The sequence below is a fragment of the Sebastes umbrosus genome, chromosome 24 (genome assembly GCF_015220745.1).
Source record: "Sebastes umbrosus isolate fSebUmb1 chromosome 24, fSebUmb1.pri, whole genome shotgun sequence".
Taxonomy (NCBI): Eukaryota; Metazoa; Chordata; class Actinopteri; order Perciformes; family Sebastidae; genus Sebastes; species Sebastes umbrosus.
In genome coordinates, this window is record NC_051292.1 from 13,957,961 (window position 1) to 13,972,091 (window position 14,131).

Here is a 14,131-nt window from a genome sequence, read left to right on the forward strand (position 1 = left end):
CAGCCGACGGCCAGTTAGCGCGCACGCTCTGCTCCTGCGTGAGAGGAAATAACTCTCCACGCCAGCACGCGGCGGTAGTCTGTATTCGTCATTCAAAAAGGGAAACCGGAAGACAGAGGACGGCGGCTATACAAGCAGTAGTTACATGAAACAAAGCGACGTTTGCCGACCATTTCCACACCACTCTCACTCACTCACTTAGCTTCATTCCAGATGTTCATGTGGTTGTGAGAACATCCGTGTGTTGGAATGATCGGATGTGATGAAGACAAAGAGTATAGAAACAAAGAAATGAAACTCCGGTGCTTTTTTAACAGCCGTTAGACAGCGCTGCAGTAGCGCTGCCGCCATTTTGGACTGAAAACGCCATTGAGTCTGTGGCCTCGGATGTCAGAGCTGCTCAAAGGATAATCATTTTTTTTAGGTAAATCAACTTCCCTGTACGAACACTTAAATAGCCCTCATTTAAATCATTATTTTCACACCTTTTTGTCCTTTTAATTTCCCCAAACTGTTCCTGGTACTGTACAGCGTGTACAAACCAGACTGTTTGCACCCGTGAGACAATACAGCTACACTAAATGTCTTTTCCCGGTGGAAGAGAGGCTCACGACACAACGCGGTTTGAGTTACGCTTGCTGCACATCACAGCGTGTAGCACCCAAAGTTGGGCTTTGCTCGATGCAGCGAAAAGCCACCATGGCGCGGCGCTAACTGTTAGAAATAATGAGTTTCAGAGCTCAGTGGTTGCGTTGTCACGTTTTGTCTGAAAGGACCTTCAGTGAGTGAGAGACGGAGAGAGGAATGGAGAGAACTAAGAGAAAGAAATACTCAAGCAGGAGCAGAAATAAATAAAAAGGGATGAGTCACACAAGTTCACACCAGAGGGGTGAATTATTCCTTAAAAGTAGGCCTATTTAATATAAAAGGCTGCTGCAGTGTACTTATTAGTTTGTTATTTTCATTCTTTAAAAGTTATGCAGGACACAAAGTCTCTGAAACTCCCGACGGAGGACCCCCAGACCCGCCGCTTTGGTTTAGAAATCCTCTCTATTTTTGAAGTCTGAAGGTCTGTCCGACGGCCGACTGTCGACTTGGTGTGTCAGGACCTTCACTGAGCTTATTCTGCTTCATATTCATTATTTATTAGCAATCCACTGCCTTCAAAGACACAATCAACCCGTACTGACCAGTCCCAGTTCTTGCCGTCTCCAAGTGATGTCTCTGTAGCGGCCGTCGCCCTGACATGTGGCTCCGAATGCTCCACCATAACCCCTCAACACAAAACTTTAAATCCCCCTTGACTTGTAATTTGCACTAAAGGACTTTAAACAGCTCTGGTTCTGACCTTCCCTATAAGCTGTTTTTTCTTTCTGTCACAAAGAGGATGCCCTCAGTAAATATTACAGCATATATTCTCTGATCTCAAAAACTAATGCAGCTGTGTTTTTGTAACCTGAAACACTCAACGTAGCCAGTTTAAAGTTGACAAGTTGGTGGTTCCCAGTTCTGGTTGTCCATTCTACCATACAGTATCTTTAATTAGACTCATGTGGAGTCCCTGGTCTACACCCGTCCATGCTAGATGACCAGAATTAAAATAGCAGCACTTGCAGGGTCCAGAGGGCTGGAGTTGAGAACCAATGTAAGTAGATATCAAAGTGCTGTTGGATAATTGTCTTGTTCCTCTGTATCTCCAGCCATTCCTCTGGGACTGATCGTGGTTTCTGGTGACAGCGACTTAGAAACCTGCAGAGAACACATCCAGCGTTTGCAGGAGGTAAGGAGGACAGAGGGACGGGGGGTTGGGGGGGTGTACGGAAGTCTAGTTTTCTCTCAGAACACTTGAATTATAATATGCTGAAAGGTTATTATGGAATTTTTGCCAAAATGATGCCAAAAATATACTGCCGAGTCTCATTTTTATGCTCTAAAGTTTTGTCTTTCACATAAAAACAGATATGCAGAAACTTTCTGAAACCAATATTGTGTTTCAGTCAAGAAAAGTGTCTGTCAGGTTGCATTATGACATCCATATATAGTGTAGCGTACGGCTGGTACTGTGGGCCGAGGGCTCAGCTCGCTCCGAATGAGTTGTCAAGCCTATATACCACTCTCCTCTCTATTCCTTCTATGCTCCCATCTTCCTCTCTAGGACTTCTGTTCTGTCCATCCCTCCTTCAGATGCTTGGCACAGCAGGTTGGTGATTGGATGCTGGAGTTTGTAGTGTGTTTTTTTGTTTGGCTCAGAGGCACACGGGAAACTAACAGCTACCAACCCTTCACCATTTTATTAGAAAAATCGGACATTTACACTACAACTAGCAAACTCCATGGTCACCCCGTGGCTATATGATTTAACAAATGTAAGACTTTATTTCCCAAGATCTTTCTGATGTTGTCTCACTGCCACATGCAAGATCCCACTGCACATGGCTTTGCTCCAACACAGGCTGATTGGCCTTAGGCAGCACATAAAGAGGCAACAACCACAGAGGGAAAGATTCACTCTGCTAATATTGCTGCACTTCTTTCAGGCAAAATGTATTTTAAGTCAAACCATCAACGTCATGAGTAAATCTTCCTGTCTGAATCCAGAGGTGGATTCTGGTAGAAAAGGTTATATCTGACACTGGTGCCGGTGTGAGTGATTGACAGCCGGAGAAGTCGAGTTAAAGACGGCTCGAAAATGTTCCGCCGATATGAAATCCTGCTTCGAATTCTACACCATTCTAAACAAACAAACACCCACACACATAAACAGAGCAGATTCTGTACTCGAGGGGATACAAAATACAGCGTGTGGTCAGTAATACATTACACAACACAGATACAGAAATAAAAACCATGTTTAAAACATCATTCCAAACTCCACTTAGAATAAAGACATCCGAACGTTTTCATGTCATCATTAAAATCATCAAAGTAGCTAGGATATAATGTTCTACCACTCAGGAATAACTGATTTCTGTTGTCTGAACCATCATTCTCATTGGTAATAATAACATTTTGCTTAGCAAGTTAATAGCTGAGATCTGGTTACACAGTGACATCACTTAAAAATAAGTCTGACAGGTCAAGAAACACAAACAGTGAGAGCATCTGACAGGTTGGAAACAAACTTTGCATGAGAGAACTAAGGTGAACAGCAATGCTGGGCGTACGCTGTACGATATTAGTCCGTTTCTGACCTGAATTTTGAGCCGTATGACTCATTTTAGAGTCCGAATATCAGCTTGGTGGGGCGTCGTTTGCCGTGCAGTGCTCCTGGTGCCGCAGCGGCTTTGCTTAATTCTGATAGCCCTGTACTGGTACAGCAGGCCATCGATGGTGGAACTAGTGCGGTGTGAACTTTACGCATCGGGACTAAAGGATTTAGGAAGAGTAACCAGCTATTTGTATCTTGGTCCTCTTCGCATAGAGGAAAGCCTCTATCTCACCAGTGTCTGTCACACTGGGTAGCAGAGGCTTTCATTTGACTTACTAAACCCGTGGATGGCTTATGCCACCAGGGGTTTGGCTACCTCATGGGGCATTTTTGTGAATGATATCTTTGCCGCTGCAAGCTGGGCAGCCCCCCCCCCCCCCACCCCCCCCCAACACATTTAAACGTTCCACCGCCTGGATGTGAGCGACAGCGCCTGCGTCATTGGTGCACTCGTGTGGATTCATCATAATATGGTCTTCGGAGCATGCAAATCGGCCGTTGGCCACATATCCCATAGTGAGATACAGAGCTAGGTTTGAAAGAGAATGTTTGGTTACCAATGCAACCTCGGTTTCTGTATCATATAAACTTCTCCAAAGGTGCTAAAATCCCAGAAAAACACACTCGGAGGACATGAACTCTGAGTGTGCCCTGGATGATGTTATTTACTGTAACTACAAAACAAGCTTTAACATCTGCCACTGATGTATCATGTGAGAGAATACTCTTCTTTCATGATATTGTTCATTTCTAACCCGGCGCTGCTCTCCAGCCCTACTGCCGCTGTGGTAAGGAAGATAAAAAGGGGCTTTGGACCTTTGTCTTGTGTGTCAGATGCTAAATAACACATGAGTATTGCAGCTCTATCTATTACAGTCCTTCCATGTTCCAACAGTCATTACGGAACATCTTCCTAATGGAGACCTACTGTGTGTTTGAGAGGCCAAAAGGCCATTACTTCAACAGATAAATGAAGCCAGCAATGTTACAGATGACATGTCTGAACAGGGCTATATTCAGCCCAACTCAGTCCAGACAGTGGCTGGGAGATATAAAACCAAGTCTTGTGTACTCGCTGTACTACAGATTCCACACGTGTTCAGTCATTAATGTCAGTTTAGGGGGAATAACTTAACTACTGGAGTCGTACACACCTTCTGAGAAGAGGGGCAGATCATCGGTCAATCATTTAACCTTTTGGTTGTATTTGTGTGAAAGCTTGTATTACACACCGACTGTGAAGAAATCAATATCTTTAGTTGTGTGTGAATAATTGTTTGAATTGTGTCTCTATTGCACTGCAAAGACTAGAGCATGTGCCACCACTCGTTGGTGTTTTCCTCATCTTGTGAGGCAGAGTATGGATAACCCATAACCAGGTTACTATAGTTTAATTTCTCCGTTCACATTGGAGGCATGCGAGAAAAACAAAGTTTCCTTCCAAAAGTTCCAAGTGACGCGGTGAATAATAATCATTTTGTGGGTGAAGTATTCCTTTAATGAGGCGGCATAGAGTAAGGTGTCATTGTTTTGAAAAGTGGGTCTCCACTGAGAGAGACGCAGAAACACGTCTGTTTTCAGCACAACAACTCGGCTGATAACGTAGTGTCATCTTGTGATGCACAAAGACACATCATCAGTGATGTAACCGTGGGGTCATTGGCTTGTTTAAGTCTTTCAACATCAAACTGCTTCACCCAGGCGGTCCAGTTGGAGGAGATCAGGCCTCAGCTGGAATCCAAGTAGTTTGTGTGTGGTTATTGATGTCTGTCTGTGATGGTCATCATGGCAGTCGTATGATGCAGAGAGGCTGAGCCATCAGATTGAGGCACGTCTAATAGCGGCAGAATCAAGGTCATGATCTTGTCAGGAACAAGGTGTTGAACTGGTTTCAACCAGCTTGCCTTCTGGTATACAACCGTAGGCATTTGGTCAAGGTCCAGCCAACAGAACAATCATGTCTCTTTGGTCTTCTACTGCTTCTCAATCACATCTAACCTGGTCGACAAGCCCTGATAATAATCTATACCTATATCAACAAATACACCCTCAAAAATAACAAGACTCAAAAAAGGGACCCAACATACACACCTTGAGGTGCAGTAGTAGGAGACAAAAACACACATACAGAGATTAGTTTCCCCCACATGTGTCTCAGCATGTTACAGCATGATGCATGGACTATTGTGAATGTGTTTAGATGTGTGTGTGTGACCTTTAATATGTGTTTCAATGTGCTTATGGTATCCATATTCTGTTTTATTGGTGAGCTTAATGTATTGTGACCTGTTGTAAAGCTGAATGTGTCCTTTAATGTGATTTACTCTGTTGTGTGTGTGTGTTAACAGGTAAAAGAAGTGCTTAAGTAAGGCTTTTATTTTGAAAGGATTAATAAATAATCCTTTATTGAAGTGCGGTGTTAATTAGGTAGTCTCTTTGAGGCCCGATCTCCTCAGAAGAGGCCTGAGAACAAAAACAGTCAAGTGACAAAGACAACTCTTAGTACAGTTGTTTGAAAAGTCTTTTTAGTGTTGTATTCATGATAAGTCAATTATTCAATAAACACTTTTCTCAGTTTTGTTCCGTCACACAGTCGGCAGAAGACAGGATCAGACAGAAAAGCTAATTATAACTGTTATAGAAGAAACTCAAAGAGCTTGTTACTCTTGAAATTGAATCTCGACTCGTCACTCTTGTACTACCGAGACTTTCTTTTGCTCTTTTCATTCATAATTTAGAATAACAAGTAAAACAATGTCCAGAATTTCAACTGCACAATGAAAAGCTATTTTATTTATTATTTTATTCTATAGCCTGTAGACCTTAGGTCTTTAATTGGTCCCTGTGTGGGGAAAGCTGCTCCATAGTATGAGCTCTGTAATGTACATTACATACACTTTCTCTATTTCCTTCATGTTACTCACAGAACGTATGACTTGAACTAGTAATTGTTGAGCCCATTGTTCAAATAGTTACTTCTCTATTTCCTAATAATTACTTTGTAAATACTAAACTTATGAGTGTACACTAGTATGTATGACACTAAACCAACAACGGCACTTTATAGGTGGACGTTTTACTGGCGTCCGGTAGTCGTTTTCACTCCAAAACAGCGGAAGCGTAGCTCTGCTGCTGGATGCTGACGTCGCAATGGATCGACAATTGACTTTCACTTCTTAGCAATATGCATTCTTTGCTTTATATACTACGTAACTAGCTCTGAAGTTTGACTTCCGTCACTACAAACTGTCGGTTTCTTTCCTTTCTTTCTTCTCTGAGGTCGGGTTGGGTGGGGGGGGGGTCTAGCTGCTAGGATGCCGTACTGTCATGCTCTGTCACCCTGACATGTGCAGTGGAGGTTGCTGGGCTTTTACAGCCTTTGCAACCTGAATTGTGTTCACAAAGCGTGGAGCTCTGCAGTCCTTTCCATTCATAGGAGCAGACTTCAAACCACTTAACCAACCAAAGGAACCTAAAGTAACTTATACAAATCATTGTTATAGAAGACCAGATATCTTCTTCAGAAATCACAATAATAGTGAGGCTGTATTTAAGCACTCTAATCACCACCACCATCACTTCTCCTGTATTCAAATACAAGTTTCAACTACACACCTACCTCAATGGGTCCGGACTTTTGGTCTTTTCAGTGTGATCTGAACCAAAATTACAGGTGAAACTTCCCCCCCGACCTCCGAACCAAACAGCCCATCCTTGGTCCGACAAAAAGAGGTGGTCTTTGTCTGGATCAAATTGAACTATGGTTTGTTTCTAGTGTTAAAAATGTTTTTTTGGATGGTTCAAACTTTTGGACCAATTAATTTAAATAAATTGTCGGCACCAAATTGCCCCGATATGATTACATCGCAGCCCGTGAGTGTCACTCTCACTCAATACTGGACCTCAGAAATTGCAGACATGACACAAAAACATAAGAAAATAGGGTCCAGGTTGAAAAATTATGAAGTTACCCTTTAATGACAACAGAATCACCTCAATGAAATGGGTTCACTTGTGGAGGGGAAGTAAAGAGTTCAACACTGATGAACTCTTACACGCAAAATCATGATGTTAGTCGTCTGCAAACTACGTGTTTTGATGGTGCTGAACTTAATTGAATATTAATTTCCTTTGTACTTTATGGTGTATGATGTAGAAGTGTACTCTCAGTACACCGTGACATCACTGTTGGGTGTGGTTACATGTGCAACAGAGCACCTGGTCAGAGGTAAAGCACACACAAACTGTGAAACACTGCTAATCAGCTTGGTGTTTAAGGGTAACTCGGACCCTATTTGAAGTGACTAATGGGGACAACATCTTTTGAAATTGGTCCAGTATTGAGGGAGAACTGTAATAGCTTGAGGCAACCTGGCACCATCATTTTATGTCCAATAAAGTGCTTGTTTTTACGACTGACAGGCTCAGATTTTTTTAATAAAAGTGTCTGCCAACATTATGGAAAGGACCCTACAGAGAAATAACATGTTTTTCTTCCGGACACCACATACAACAACCCGTCACTCACGATCGCATTTCCAACAAGAAAACACATCTGCCAGCGTTGACTCAACATACAGTTCATTTCCTCCATCAAGGAGGTTATATTTTCGGCTCGGTCTGTTTTTTGTTTTTTTCTTTGTACATGCATTATGTTTCCCTTTCAGTAACATTGCGAGACGGCATTTGTTCTGCATTCATGTGGTGTCGGAATAATCGGAAAAATGAGTTCCCGACTGGGAAAATTCAAGGAATGCCCCCTCCAGTCGGAACAACAAGTCAAAAACAACTAAGGTGTTGTTTAAGCAATAAAATACAATACTTCTTTCAATGTGGTTCCTGCATTACAACTTAAAGCTCAGAAGTCGTAAGAACACAACTCTGTAAATGGGACCATCCAGGGAGCACATGAATGCACCGTTCGTCTGGGCTCTCTGAGTGGGAGTGCCATTCTACTTTTCTTTTAAATTGATTCTAAATTCAACTCCTGCTGTAGCTGACTGTCTGATATCGAGCGCTGTGGGTTTTTGGCAGGCAGTCGTTTTTTTGCGAAAATCTCCCTAGTAAAATGAATTTATGAAATTTATGAGAATAAGTTGTGATGTTTCATGATGTCCAGTTAAACATCAGGTCAAACAAGCTGTAACTCTGCCGGCGTGACGGTGTTCATGTGCATCCTTGCTTCCTAAACACACAGAGTGCTTGTTCAACTGTCGATGAATTTAGTTGTCATTTTCTGTAATGTTGGGGTTATAGTACCGGCAAGATCCCAGCTGACATTGGGTGAAGGCGGGGTACACCCTGGACAGGTCGCCAGACCATCCCAGGGCTGACACATAGAGACAGACAACCATTCACGCTCACATTCACACCTACGGGACCTTTAGAGTCAACAATGAATCTGCATGTCTTTTACTATTTTATACATGGCCATGTGATCAGCAGAGCTTTGTTAACTGTTTATCTTAATTCCTCAACCTGAAAAAGGAAAAGGTGCTTCTAGTTTCTACTTCATACACCATCTTAAACCCAGAGGTAATCCCAGTACTTCAGTGTAAATGCAGTGAATGTGAAAGCAGCTCTTGAACTTGCTGTATTTCTGTCTCACTGTAGATGAGAGGAGACACTGTGCTGTGTTCTCCTGATGAGGATGTCACGTACCCACATCCTTCATCTCACAATGAGCTTTTTCATCTTCCTCTTCAGGAGCAAGCAGAGCAACACAAACTCTGTAAATGTTATTTTTAACAACACTATCTTGTTTTATATAGGTTAGATCGCTAACACTGAAAAGACAAGCTCATGAGTTGTTGTCAGACTTTGTGTTGCATAGCAACCGGATGATGTAACTCTCGTTTCACCGTTTGATCTGCTGTTCTCTGGTGACTGCTGATGCTCACTAGTGCAGAGAAAGAATTGTCTGATAATGACTGAATATGGCAAACTGTTGCTGCTCTTATTGCAGTGTATATCCAGCACCTTCATTCACTGTGTGACCAGGACAATGCTGTATGTTCTTTTTTAAAGGTCCCATATCGTGCTCATTTTCAGATTCATTCTTGTATTTTGTGTTTCTACTAGAACATGTTTACATCCTTTAATGTTTAAAAAAAACTTTATTTTCCTCATACTGTCTGCCTGAATATACCTGTATTTACCCTCTGTCTGAAACGCTCCGTTTTAGCACATTTCAACGGAATTGCAATGGAATTGCAATGGAATTGCAATGGAATTGCGTTGCTAGGCAACAGCTTGGGTCCATGTTTACTTCCTGTCAGCTGATGTTATTTACGTACACTGCAACAGGAAATAAAGTGGGACACATTTAGAATGTTTACTTTTAAAACTGTGGTAATGGTCTAAATATTGTATATTTGTGACATCACAAATGGACAGAAATCCTAACGGCTTGTTTCAAACGCACAATTTCTGAATACGAGCTGTGTGTATTTCTCCGTATATTGAGCATTTTGATAGTTTAACAGTATTTATATAGAAGTTAAACCTGCTTTATAACGTAAAAGACCTGAATATCTCACTTTTTTACATTATGGGACCTTTAAAGCAGACTTTACACTGGGGGTACATTTCACATCTATTGATGATAATATTTTTTACTACTACTATTCTCTTCAAAAATATCATATTTTACAGATTAAGGCACACATTTAGTGCCCACTACGTGTCATTTAGCTTGAATTTGTGATGATGTTCCTAAATTGATAGTTTTTGCGATGTCCATTTTTCAATTGAGTGTGTCTTAAACTCAGAAATACAATTTAAAACCAAGTTAGCATTATCTATTTGTTATTTATTTATACATTTCTTAAAATTGAGTTTCACATTTAAATGATATATAAATATCTCAGTTTATTATTGTCAACTATGTTACTATGTTACTGTCAACTAAGTTACCCAGAGTAGGGCCAACTCATGAGTAACGTAGTTGACGTGACCATCGATTTTCCTTATACGCATTTAGTTTCATTCACAATTCATTGATTTTTAATATCACATTTATAACATATAAGTAACATATTTATGTCTTCCATCGTTGAGATGGATGTTGTTGAGAAGAGAAGCGGCGCATCTCACTACTGATCCTGGAGCGACAGGCAAACTGCACTTCCAGGCTGATGCTGCCGTTTGATAAACAACACACACACAACTGTAGGCGCTGAATGAATCAGAAAGGGGGCCTTCAAGGCTTACTAAATCTGACCCAAACACAGGAAGAACTCAGCAACTTTATGTGAGAGAAGACAACCAGGAGCGAAACGGAGAAGAGACAGGAGAAGAACGAAGGTGAAGAGAGAAGTCGTTCAGTCAGACGCGTTGAGCTTTTGATTCCGTGTTTGTAGGTTCGCTGTTAAAGCCTGCGGGCGTTTTGCTCGGCTCGAGACTGCTGCTGGAGTCGACAGCAGGATGAGATAAGTACAGACACACGCAGAGAGGGAGAGTAGGAGTGTTTACTTCAGCCAGCCTTTCTGTCACAGTCTGCATGAATGCTTCGCAGTTTGAAAGGAAAACAACTTTACTTGCTTTGGCTTGTTTTCCTCCTGTCACGACGACTTTTTACATTCAGTCACAGAGCTGAACTGAAATCGGTTGTTTTGTATTGAAGCTGCCAAAAATAGCATTAATTACCTGTGTATGTGACCAGTTTTTTCTTTAAACTATTCCAGTCAATGGCAACTGTATGACATGAGAGTTTTAGTCTGTGAAACTGTCTCCTTTTTGTCATGCATTTTTTTGATTCTTGTGTCCTCTAAGCATTTTGAGGCTGCAGTTACCATGGTTACAGGTGTTGTTCATAGCGTGTCTCAGCTGTTTTGTTGCTGCTTCTTATTTGTTTGTTTAGTTATTATTTGACAAAAATGTAAAAGGTTGTAGTACTCGTTATTAAATGTTCTTTTTTATTTAGTTTTAGTGTAGTTTTCGTCATGAAAAAAAAAAAGTCGGCAAAGAATATTTTCCATCATAGCTTTTGTTGAGAAAATTAACACTGTTTCAGACATAAAAAAAATGTCCTGAGTATCATATTAAGTGATCACATTTGGAATCATAGATCATATCATAAAGACCCAAGTTTGTTTAATAGGGAACCAAAACTCAGCCATTCTCTCCTCAATCAACCCGTTCTCATTCCCAACAAACGCACCGGGCTTTCAACTAACTCCAATGTAAACCCATCTGTGTCATTATTAGATGCTCAGAGCAACTGAGGTAGTATAAAGAGCGAGAAATTCCACATACAGCGGGTGGGAGGGGAGGTTGGATGGGTCAAACAAACACAGGACTTTCACCCAGGAAACCGCTATATTGGTGCCCCGTGTGAAACCAATGTCGACTTATTTTACCTTAGTTTTGTTACGTATTTAAGTAACTCTAGTTAACAAATTCATTTTAGCACAATACACAATCTTTCCCTAAACCTAACCTGGTAGTTTTGTTTTATAAGTAAACCTAAAAAACTAAGTAAATTACATTGGGATTTTATTTTGAAAAAAGACTGTATGCATGTACAACACAGTCTCGCGGCAGTTTGTGAAATAGTCCCGAAATTGAATCTGTTTGATTCGTGTACATAGACACGAATTTCCCTTTCTTTTCGTGACGCTCAACGCGTCTTTTGTGCGACTTCCTAAAAATGTCCAGCGACACATGGCGCCGTGTCAATTTCCGCTCCAGTCTTTTCAAAATAAAACTAATTCGTTAGGTTTAGGAATAGATTGACTTGAAAAAAAAACCTTGAAAAAAAAAAGGTCGCCCATTTAGACCTAATGTAATGCTAACAGTATAACCTCATATTACAACTTCCTAAAGCACTAACTTGTCTGTAAATGTTCAGGCAAAAAATCACTTTGAGCTGCAAAAAAACAGTTTTTTTAACCCAAATGTGCTTAAAATGGATGGGTCACATGACCAAATCTGTCTATAGTTGCCTATAAATAACGGGCTGAAATCACCCTCCTCTCCCTACATCTTCCAAAATAACCCAAACATTGAATCAACACCTCTCTTAAAACAGTTTGAACAGAAAGTGAACACGATGCTGATGCTTCATGAATGGAGTTTACTGCAGAGCTGTTGGATTAGACATCATTAGTTGCAGCGCTGGGACGCTAGAAGCTAGAAGTTTTTACACAGCACACAAAGAAAGAAAGAACAGAGCATGCAGCAGACAACATATTGCCTCAGACGAACGGAGGAATAATGAAACGTCAGGCCGAGTTAGCGGAGTAAAATGTGATTCAAGTTGAAAACATCAATGGAGTGAGAAGAACAAATTCATGGAGGAAGAGAAATTCACAGTTTCGGGTCCTCTGCTGAGAAACACAACATTTAGTCTCTAATCTGTGGACAGACAGGGGTCTTTGGTTGGAGGATCTAAGGTGTCTGACAGTGTGCAGGAGCAGGGGTTCGCACATAGAAGCAGGGCTGAGACCATTTAGTGCTGTGTAAACAAAGAACAAGGTTTTAAACCTCAGTCTCCAGCTAACAGGGAGCCAGAGCGGAGAGGCAGGAATCTCACTAATACGGTGTCTGTTTCTTGATCTCGTTAGAAATCTCGCTGCAGCATTCTGAGCTAATTGGAGACTGGATGAAAAAAAAAAAAAAAAAAACAGATCTGAGTGATACCAACATACAAAAAGTCTCAGTAATGAGGCGAGTGGATACGAAGGTGTGGACGACTTTCTCCAGGTCGCAGCATTCTGTTGTGTTTTCAGACATCTGATTTATCGGTTTATTGAACTTCAATGCTCAATCAAGTATGATTTGTTTTTCTATATGTTTTGACATAAAGAGATAATGTACTAGATGTGGATAAAACTTCTTTATTTTGTATTTTTTTTCACTGGAGAAACACACTGAAACTTCTTTGGTAATGATGTAATGTAAGTCTGTGTGGAAGTACACTGCAGACAGGAGTCTCTGCTAACGGAAACAATCAGAGATAAACCTGTGACACAGGTTGAACTCAGAGTGATTATTTTGCGCATTTGCGAACACTCCAAAAGAACTCAGACCTCTCTCAAACGAACCGAACTCAGACCTCCTCCGGAAGCACAGTCCTGCTTGGCTGAATAACGGAGCCAACCGCTAACGGACGGAGGTTCCTTTGAGTTATATCATGATGCGTTCAAACTCAAAAATAAGTATTGGGTGAAAATGATGATGTGTGTATTGTTGTAAAATGTAGTTTTTGGCAAGAAACTTGAATAAATCTAGTTGTTTGAAGTAGATGTTTTCCAGGCAATACAAAATAGATACTGATAAGTGAGAAAAAATAGGACAACAAAATGCAAGTGACACCAATATATAATGATCAGGATAAGTTTAACAGAGTTGTACTGGAAGGTATGAATCTCTGATCTTTGAGCATGGTTAGTCCACAAGGGCGGTATCCTGTACCTTCGTCCTGATGGTAACAACTCATGTTCCCCATAGAAAGACTGTGATACGTCAGCCCTTTCTTTACTACTCACTGAGCGGTGTCATACTTTGTTGTTGTCGACCCGCAATTTCTCTCGAGGTCACGGCAAACATTCTGTTCCATCCGCCCACGTCTTCTTCTTCTTCTTCTTCTTCTCGGAGCTGCTCTTTCGGTTCTCTAGATGGATGCATCACTATTAACAAACACACCTGTTCCATTGTTTTCTCCCGCCCTGCATTCTAACGCTTCTGTCTGTTTGTCATTCAGGAGGAAGCAGCCAAGAGTCTTTCCTCGCAGAGATTATCTCCAAAGTGGTGTTTCCTGGACTGTAAGTACACCACATTGTTCATTATTTACTCTTTCCTTCATCACTTTTTCTACCATCTGGACTCCACATTTGTACCATGAACACTTTTCCACATAAATTACAGACAAAAACAGCACAATTTGACTTATTGCAAATAATGAAGTGCGCTTGTATGTAA

The 14,131-nt window shown here is 41.1% G+C and overlaps 1 protein-coding gene across 5 annotated transcripts in view; it reads left to right on the top strand.

Moving 5' to 3' along the window:
• The window catches only part of LOC119483766 (diacylglycerol kinase zeta-like), a 100,988-nt gene that overhangs the window by 55,191 nt on the left and 31,666 nt on the right, over positions 1–14,131 (top strand). For 3 of the 5 annotated variants that reach the window (XM_037762213.1, XM_037762214.1, XM_037762211.1), the window contains 3 exons: positions 1,701–1,780; positions 2,156–2,200; positions 13,914–13,974. In XM_037762213.1, the coding sequence (XP_037618141.1) occupies positions 1,701–1,780; positions 2,156–2,200; positions 13,914–13,974 (186 nt within the window). The remainder of the gene's footprint in view (positions 1–1,700; positions 1,781–2,155; positions 2,201–13,913; positions 13,975–14,131) is intronic. The other 2 variants (XM_037762215.1, XM_037762212.1) reach the window with 1 other exon arrangement.